The sequence below is a fragment of the Caenorhabditis elegans genome, chromosome II (assembly GCF_000002985.6).
Source record: "Caenorhabditis elegans chromosome II".
Lineage (NCBI taxonomy): Eukaryota > Metazoa > Nematoda > Chromadorea > Rhabditida > Rhabditidae > Caenorhabditis > Caenorhabditis elegans.
The window spans coordinates 10,146,570-10,156,479 of NC_003280.10; the positions used below are offsets into that span (position 1 = coordinate 10,146,570).

At 36.7% G+C, this 9,910-nt stretch overlaps 2 protein-coding genes across 2 annotated transcripts; both read left to right on the forward strand.

Moving 5' to 3' along the window:
• On the forward strand, window positions 1-6,296 carry pax-3 (Paired box protein 3 homolog). The gene is made up of 7 exons (NM_063788.3): window positions 1-320; window positions 751-848; window positions 894-990; window positions 1,689-1,872; window positions 2,282-2,356; window positions 5,387-5,676; window positions 5,736-6,296. The coding sequence occupies exons 1-7, from the start codon at window positions 279-281 to the stop codon at window positions 5,874-5,876; spliced, it is 927 nt and encodes a 308-aa protein (NP_496189.2). The 5' UTR covers window positions 1-278; the 3' UTR covers window positions 5,877-6,296.
• Window positions 6,297-8,836: 2,540 nt separating this feature from the next.
• nlp-63 (Neuropeptide-Like Protein) lies at window positions 8,837-9,653 on the forward strand. Its single transcript, NM_001026970.2, has 2 exons — window positions 8,837-8,917; window positions 9,328-9,653. The coding sequence occupies exons 1-2, from the start codon at window positions 8,855-8,857 to the stop codon at window positions 9,475-9,477; spliced, it is 213 nt and encodes a 70-aa protein (NP_001022141.1). The 5' UTR covers window positions 8,837-8,854; the 3' UTR covers window positions 9,478-9,653.
• Window positions 9,654-9,910: the final 257 nt, after the last annotated feature.

The window sequence follows — 9,910 nt, forward strand, 5'->3', positions numbered from 1 at the left end:
ACTAGTACGTCCTTTGATGCTTACCGCCCGTGTCTTTCGCCCTTCTCTATGTCTCGCTGGTTTCGATTACCGTACTCGAGACTATGCATGCCTGTAACAGACCGCGCATGCGCATAGGTGGGCGGGATCGCCGTCCCGCCCATTCACAGTTCGACAAGGCGTGTCACCTCGAAACTACTCGCTCCTTAAGTTTTCACGCTATATACCTGATATTCACACATTCGGTATATTGGGGGCCAGCCATACGTGCTCCTGATATCCCATCCACTACTAACAAAATGACCACAGATTCTATCACATTTAATCACATTCTTGGGCAGGTAAGTCTATGGTTTCGATAAGTTGTTTTCTAGTTGTAGTGCATAAACTACTGCTCAGGTATTTTTTAATGTCTAGAAGTAGGAGATGTATCCCGGAAAAATTTGATTGAAGAAATTTTTGGAAATTCTAGATGGTTCTAGAATGTACGTTAATTTCGAATTATTTCTATACTGGCTCAGACGTTTTAAGGAGCTAAAATTAAGCTCTTGTTAATTATACAGTTTGAAGTTGTAGCCTATAGAAACTTTTGATTTATTGTTAATAGAGCTCATCAAGCATCACAAAAATTAGATAGTATCATTACTATAGTTAGCCTTAAGTTAGATTTTCATAGCATTTGAAAAGTTTTTGAAAATATGTTTTGAGTTTTCCAAGTCTCAATTTCTTCTCCTTTCTCACCGCCTCTATTGAAGCCCAAAATTAATTCAGGGTCGTGTTAACCAACTCGGTGGAGTTTTCATCAACGGTCGACCCCTTCCAATTCACGTTCGTCATGCTATCATTTCAATGGCCAAAAAGGGTATAAAGTAAGTAGTCCGAACTTCTAGAGAACACTAACAATAATCTTTTAGACCATGTCACATCAGTCGTCAACTCAAAGTATCTCATGGAGCTGTTTCGAAAATCTTGAATCGTTACGCCGAGACGGGCTCAATATCTCCGGGACAGGTCAGTGCATTTTCTGGATGATAAGATAATTTGCTAATTAGGTCATCAGGCAGGCGAATCATAACCATAAAATTTAATGTTTGCCTACACGTGCCGCGTGTCGTCGTCCTGATTCAAAAAAGTACCGTAATACTCAATTTTGGCGGGTCGCGCAGGTGCGACGCCCCGGGTGGCACTTTTCGGCATTTTTCAAAAAATGCGTCGGATGTCTGTGTTTCTGTTAAAGTAGTTGTTGTCTACTAGGTTTTTGGTTACCAAAAACATACGGTAATTACAATTCCAAAAAAAGTAAACTTTGAATTCTTGAAAATTCCATTTTGTTGGTTGCAAAACGGCAAAGAGTGTAGAACGGGGAGTGCAAATATACAAAACAATTTTTATTCATTTATAAACTTTAAAATCATCTCAAAAACAACCTGAAACTTTCCAAGAACTGATATCAAAACGTTTTCGGCAAATGACAACTTTGAAACAGTTTTTGAAATTTTTCTCGACTATTTCAATGCAAATAACTGATATTTTCAAACTGATCAAATATTTTTCTATCTATATTTCTACATTTAATTTAATAAAAAAAAGAGTTATAATCTGGGATTGGGCAGTTTTGTAGATTTGCCGAAAATATTCGTCATATTTCTTACATAAGCCTAGCGAAAGCAAATGCTTTTTAAACATAAATATCTATGAATTAATTTCAGATCGGTGGAAGTCCCCGCGCTCGACTTACAGTCCAAGCCGTCGAGAAAGAAATTCTGATCGCATGTGATGAGAATCCACAAATGAGCGCTGCAGAGCTCCGAGATTGGCTTATTCACAAAGACATTTGCACAAAAGGAAATGCTCCAACAGTACCTGCGATAAAAAGGCTTATTGGGAATAAAGGTATAATAATGATGAAAACTGTGAAGGCAAAAAAAAGGTAGAGGAATAGATGAAAAACAAACAGAAATTCGTTTCGTTTGATGAATGTTCCGCTTCTGATAGCTGTGGTTGTGTTTGTTTAACTGTTGACAACGATTTTTTTTGTTTCGAATACTTTCATGGAAACTTGCTTGGGCGTCATTTTTTGATGCGTGATTTTCCACAAAAATTCAACAAACCTCACAAGAAGAACTTCTAGACATATTCGATCAAATTATCACTTTCTATAACCTCATCAATCATTTCTTCACGCCAATCATATCATCTTTTTTGCTGCACTTTTTCATCATATCTTCCTTATCACTTTTTTTTGTTTTAATTTCCTTATCAATATTTATCTTCACACAAATCACCACATACTTTTTTGCAGGCGTCGGGGTTCCGAAGAAAATGGAACGAAAACGGCTGAGCTACAGTATCGACAGCATTCTGGGAATTTCAATTGGTAAGTGGTCTAATTGGAATAGTCTTGATTTCACACATTTATAATTTCGTTCCGTTTGTCTCATGTCCTCCAACACCTTTTTTGGGTGTCGGATTTCCTGTTCAATCAGGCAACATTCCGTTCTTTCAATTCAATTTTCTTCTGCCATATAGTAACACACAAACAGACGTAGCATGAAAGTTTTCATTCCTCCCAATATTCCCAAAGGGGCCAGAGGGCATACTGTATATTGGACTTCTTTGATATAATAACGGTCATTAACACTTTGATTAGTATCGCCTGTATGTCGCTGTGTATGTTAACGGTGTGATAAGACGATAAAGGCGAAGACGTTGAAGAAGTGGGGGCGGAAAGGACAAGAAGCGTCGGTGAAGAATGATGTGAATTAGACAAGGGGGCACGCGTCAGGGGTTGATTTTAATCAACAAGACCATCGTATTTGTTTGTGAGTTGCATGCTGTGCGCCGCCACGGAGATCTTCAGGGAGAGAACCATGACTGATTGAATTACGGGTTACGGTAGTGTACCGCATTTTGTTTCTCCTGATCTGCAACAAGCGTACCGGAATGTCCCGCGTGTCTTCAGGCCTACCTGTTAGCTTGCCTACTGCCTATTCGTCTACATCTTGGTGTGAAGTCTAGGGTCTGATGTTGCATTGTGAAGCCTATAGGTAGGTCGCCTTGATGTCCGGTAAGCAGGCACTTTTGATCCTAAAATCTTGTTTGATCTGTGCTCAGTTGTTAATCACATTCGGTAGGGTACGGTAGTTGTGCAAGAAAATCGTAATCTAAAGAAAGAGCATGTCAAATTCCAGGCATCATACGCCTACCTTGTAGGCACGCAGGCAGGCATTTTTATCATGTTCGGCACTCCAAACAGTTTCATTAAATCTTTGTCTGAAAATTCAAGTTTAACAACAGCTTTGAGACTGTTTATATAGAACGAATAAAAGTGAAATTTTTGGTTTTTAAAACTTCCAAAACTTTTAGCCTACTTTTTATAAGAAACTAGACAGCCACAAACTTATGTTTTTGCAAGTTACTTGAATTTCTAGGGGTCATGCCACTACCTCCTGCTGTTTCAACTTCTTGTCTTCCAAAACTTTCAACACTTCCCCTCTCTTCCTGTCCCGTTTTTTCCCGCTTCCTAACTTGTCGTCAATCTTGTCATTCCTTAAATTGTGAACCACCGCTCAACTTCGCACATTTTCGCATACACGTAGCAATTAAGATAGGGGGAGAAGATTTGCGCACTTGATAGGTGCCTATTCAAATAGGTAGGTAGGAGGAGGAGAAAACGATCCAATAAATTCCATATTTTCGCGGCCAATTGATCAGGATGGGCACACGAGTGACTGGCGCGAGAGAAGATTGGGATGCGCGAAAAAAAGCAAACACATGCATACGAACATAATACATATCCGCAATTTAACACATTAAAACTTTGACATTTGACATTTGACAATATGATTGTTAGGGATGTGGGTTACGGTATGTTGCGCAAGATCGTTAGTAGGTGTTGGTCAGCTTGCCTGGAAGGCAGGCAGGCATGACAGATCATTGTGAGCTTGTTTATTATCAAGTTTTTACCGAGTCCGAGTTACCCTCTCTCCACCACAAACCTTGAACCAAAGTTTGAACTCGGCGGTGCGGTAACGTGATTTTTCAGAAATTTCCCGAATTTGTCAGAATACTTCCATGATTTTCCACATGTCTATATTTCTATTACATTCATAAGTAACAAAAATTAATATTTTCCAAAAATAGGTAGCCGTTGAAAACACAACGCAACGACTGATATTTAGGTATCAGAGACTGGAGTGATAAAGTTCCAGGTGAAAAAAGAAATGGAAACAAAAGTTTCTTCTTCCTGGAATACGCTCAGAATACATTGCTCAATGGGAATATATTATAGCACTCCCCCGCGCCGTTCTTAATGAGCATTGGGAATTATAGAACGATATCGTTAAAAACTACAGTATGCTTAAGGGAGAATTCATTTTTGAAAATCTTACTCTACTCGGCAAGTAGCTAAAGTTTTCTGCAGACTATTACCAGAAAGAGGACTAAGTGCGGTAGAAATCTGCTTTGATTTGACAAGAACGGATGAAAAATATTAATGAGATAAAAGATCAAGTTGAGCATCCTTGAAATCGACATTCTTCAAATTAGAACATTGTATAGAAATAACCTTACCTTCCTTCCTTCCGTCACTATAAAATACTCCTGTGACAGAAACCGATTAGCGCACAGCTCATAAAACTTGGATGTGAGAAACGACGGTGATGATGGAGTGATCCGTCAAAAAATGGAACGATAAAAACAAATTAATAGGGTCCATTCCACCACATGATATCTCTTTCTCAAGTACACAAAGGTGTCAAGTCTATAAATTAGAAGAGACACCCCCCCTCCCCCACCCGCAATAGGGTCTCTCCCGATCTTTATCGATTATTTTTAGAGAAGTGTGTCTATGCGAGAGGCCTACGACATGACTGAGACCACCCACTGTGGCGCAACATTATATATAGTAATTGGGCGACTCGACTGGCAGGCCGTAGTCTTTCTCTGTTAGATACCTTACAATTGACTCATTGATTTCCGGATTTTGAGGGAAAATGCTTGATAGGCGGGGGTCTGATTTTGAATTTTTGAAATAGAACGTATGCGGAACTCAAATAATTTTCAGTCTCGAGGCAGGCGAGTCCGGAAGCCTTTCAGAAAGGCATTTCAGCATGCTCATTATTCATTAGAGCCTCCCTGGTATCAAATATATTCTAGTTGCAATAGTTACTTCAACTTTTGACGTCGCATGCTATTGAAAATGTTTGTTATTTTAATTACGCCTGGAACATTTGCCCTTTCGATTTTCAACGGATGAAAAAAATGGCAGATGAAAAATATTAGTTCCACATTTCGAAAGTCTGTATAGAGAGAGGATGTATAGAGTTTGTTAATGAAAATTCAAAAATGCATTCACGTACCCAAAAATGGTAGCTATGATAACCCCTTTCAAAAAAATAATTTTCAGACGAATGCAGCAAATCGTCATCGGATGACGAAGAGGGCTCTTCACCATCAAACGACGCATCGTCTCGTCGAAATCGTACATCATTCACTGCCGAGCAACTAGATGTTCTTGAAAATGCGTTCCGCGCAGACACTTACCCACATGCCAACGCCAGAGAGAGCATTTCCAAGGAGACAGGGCTCAGCGAAGAGAAAATTATGACGTGGTTTTCGAATCGGCGAGCAAGATGTCGGAAAAATATGCCAATGTATCAACAGTACAATGTTCAAGGTTTTGGATCATCTCCGCCGGTTAGTTAGAAATCGAAACTATATATTAGAAAACAAATTACTAAAACTTTGATTTTCAGTCCTACCCAACGCTGCTGCCTTCACCGATGATGTTCCTACCCTCCTACTCAACGAGTCCTCAATTGAATCCGTTATTCTTTCAACACATACTCCAATCAAGTCCCCCATCAAGTCAATCATCTCCGCCATCATCAAGCTAAACGCTTTGAACTTATTTCTGAACTTTCAAATAAAACCTGTGATATTTGAAAGTCGATCAGAAATTGATACACAAATTTAATTTGAAAGTCCAGAATTAATTTTAAAACATTACCTTAAGAATTCACCCATTCTTCCCAAAACTTATCTAAATCTCTTTGCCTTCCCTCTCATCAATTTGGTTTTAAATATTACGGTCATTGCACTAGTTCTTCGTGTTTTCTTCTTCTTCCCACTTGTATGAACTTGTCTGAAAATCTGTGAAAACCTTTTTCCCTATTCCAGATGACGCTATTGTTCTTGAGCATTTGTACAAGTTTTGTGTGCTCTCTCAAGCATTTGATTTCCATCATCTCATTCTCTCTCAAATTCCATATCTCATGAAGTAAAAAACACAAAAATAAATAAATATTCAGTTATTATTCCGGTCAACGATCACGAATGTTACAGAGATAACTAATAGACTTCAAATTTATTCAGAAGGCGGGGAAATTAAAGTCAATTTTTGATTTTATTACTAGAGATCACAAAATTTTAAAACCAGAGAAATATACTAAAGTTTTTGGGACTTTACGCTTGGCTTATGCGTGCGCTTTGAAATGTTATATGTAATTAATTGCAAACTCAGATTGAACTCAAACTCAGATTCAGATCGAAATTCAGGCCCACGGGCCTACCTCACAAAAAAACTTTATCAGAAGCTTGAAAGTTATCTTATTTATATTTTGTTTTCTTTTTTCTATCCATAATAATAATTTAATTTATATTCAAAACTTGATGATGTAACTACTACGCATCTAGATCATCAAATTCTACAAATTGTTTTTCAACTATAAACGGTTTTTGATGTTTGGGCGAAATAGTTTCTAATGTGCAGAGAAGATATTGAATGAAAAACAATTTCAGGGATCACCCAACGAGTAAGTGAGCAGATACGGGGAGATGCTCCAGAAGGAAGTGCAATTTTTGACCTACAAGTTGAAAGTCAACAAGATGAAACAAAAATAAGTTACGCGAATAGTGACGATACGGAACAAATTTTCAACTTTCTTTTTTTTCTTTTTTATTCACAGCAAACAAACAAAATATTTGGAACCATCCATTTTAATTCAATAAACAAACTTTGAATTAATCATGTCAGAATAGCAAATCATGTACATTTAACATGACTTAAATTTCAAATCAAATGTTCTTTCCGGCGTCAGAATTTGAAACTTTCTTCGCAACCTACTGTATAATTCTGTGAGCAGGTGATCTTTGTTATGCGCGATTTCAGCAACGCTTCTTCTGATTTCTTGTATTTAGAATTTTTGGTACTGAAACATTAGAAATTTGTATAAGCGATTTGAAAACAATTATTTTAAATTAGGACCACGTTTGGGAAGTTTAAAAAACTGGATTTGAGAGAAATTTAGTTTCATATAAACATTTTTTCCAATTTGTAAAACACAAAAGTTCCTTGAAATATTAAAAAAAATTAAATATGTGAAAATATGTTGGGTACACAATGTACAAAAAAATCTTTTAAACAACTAAATCTTCCTGAAAATCTCCAAGCGACAATTCTGAACTTCCGATCATGCATAACTTGAAAAACTGAACTTATTAACCTTTTCAGTTCTATCTTCTTTTGCTAAAGAGATCTCTAGAAATTGTAAAATTATACTTTCAGCTCAATGAGCACACTAATTTCGATCCTAGAACATATTTTTGAGGATAGAGTTCATCTGTCATTTATTTTCCATATTTAGCTCTTTTCCAGAGCATTCGGACATTTACACCGATTTGTCTTCTTCTCCTTATACACTCCGCCCCAATTTTTTCACTTCAAAATGACGTTGTCTCCTTTTGCTACATCTTCTCTATAGAGTTTACATCCATTAATTTTTTGTCAAAACTTTGTCACCAAAGCTCCGCCTATTCGGCTCACAAAGCAGGTGGCAGGTTCTGTTAGCTGTGTCGTACGCAAGACTCTACGTAGAATATCGTTGTGAGGGTGTTGCAGCTATTCTTGGAGAACTTTACAGCATTTCACCTGCCTCTGTGGAGAAAAAATTTCGTGATATAAAAGAGCAAGAGCAGGTTGTAGGAGCACTTGTTATTTGTTGATATTCGTTTTGCTAAATATTTATCTGAATATTTTCTCAACTGTCACGTCTATTGAAGGTTCTGTTCCTCTCTCACTGATGTTCAGCCCCTTCAGACTTACGTTAAATTTTTTAAAGTCTCGGTTACGCTGAAAGTAATGGTTGAGACCAAAAGCTCTAGTTTGAAGCAGAAATTCAATCATCAATGTCTATAATAATTGTGATCAGTAGGAGAACACACGATCAACTAATTACTATTTAAAGCAGGAATTGGTAGAGCTTTTGGTAACTGCATATTTGATTTGAAAATGCATAAACGATTCTAAAATTTCGACATGACGATAAGATAAAGATTATTTTCGATAGAAAAACTTGCTATTAATCTTGAAATTAATGATGTTTTGGTAGCTTCCATATGTTCCTCGAAAATTCACACAAATATTCTAAACTCAGCTTGATCTTTTCAGTTCATCTCGTCATTTCCTCCCCCAGCCCACACTTTACCGTAATCTCTTAAAGCATATTCGCATTTTTATGTCGTCGTATTACCGATTCTCTCCTATTATCTAGTTATTTTGAATCAAAAAGGATTAGGTTTTTCTTGACGAAATTTTATTCCAAATAGGTGGATTATACCTTCTACCCATTTACGGCTCAAAACTCATAAAACTCGTATTTTCTGTTTTCGACTGTTTTCGACTCCGCCCTCTTTGTTCTTATTCCACCCACTTCCACTTCTTCTCATTTGCTTTGCCGGATGCTCACACAATTATTTTATTTTTTTGCTTTCCTCCAAAATCTGATTCATAGACAAATACTTTTTGTTTTCTTTTCTGGAGCTGGAAGCAAAAATAGGAGACGTGTTTATTTTTTACTTTCAGATGCAATCACCCATGCTCGTGAGTCTGCTGATCTGCTTGGCCCTTGTCGCCGTCGCGTCGGCCATGCCTTTTTATGTAAGTGATCTGATTTTATGATTGTTCTAGAAAGTGTGCGCACTTCAATATTTTTGGCTCGAGTCAAATCCTAACTTAATTGTAAGCACTTGAGCATGTTCGTAGAGAAAAACATTACGGAAATGACCTAATAATGACGTCGCCATTTCGCTTTTCAGAGAAAAATATTCAAGGGTTCTAACTGCATTTTAATATTAAAAACTTATAAACTTAAATAAAAAATTGGCTTTCAACCTGCTTCAATATGAACTTTTAACTTTGATCATACTTCTTCTCTTTTTCATTATAAAAATTAAATATTCATCACATTCCTATTTTCCATACTCACAAAATATCACCTTTTAATTATTTTTTGACATTTTGAAGGCTAACAGCACAGGTGTTTATAATAATATTTCTACATTTTACAGGCTTCATCGAATGATGGAGACGTGGTGCGTCAGTTCCCTCAACAGGGAGTACTCGAGAATATGGTCAATGAGATAATGCGAGTACAGAGTGTCGAGCAGATGAACAATCATCATGTAAGACGTCAGATATTCTCACGGAAATTTTGGTGATGATGGGATGGGAAAACTGTGATAATAAAAGGAAAGACGTCTACGAGCATTCAGTTATTTTTTTCGTCGTTTTTTTTGTTCGGATGTGTTCAATCATTTTAAGGTTCAGTTCAGAACTTATTATTTTTGCTTTTTAACGGGTCCTTCGGTTTCCCGAATAAACCGTTTTTGTGTTATCCATTTTGAAATTTCAGAACAAGCATGATAGGTAAATTGTAAATACTCAAAGTCACAGGAATACACTTTATGTTTACAATTAATTGGCAGATTTTAGTTTTCAAAAGATTTCAAGTTTGTTATTTAATAATTTTTAAATTAGTTTTAAGACAAAGACAAATTCAAATAATTCAAATAATACAACAAAAAATTCAAAAAATTCAAATAATACAGAAAAAAAGTACATAAAACACCAGTACCTCTAAAAAATGTCAGC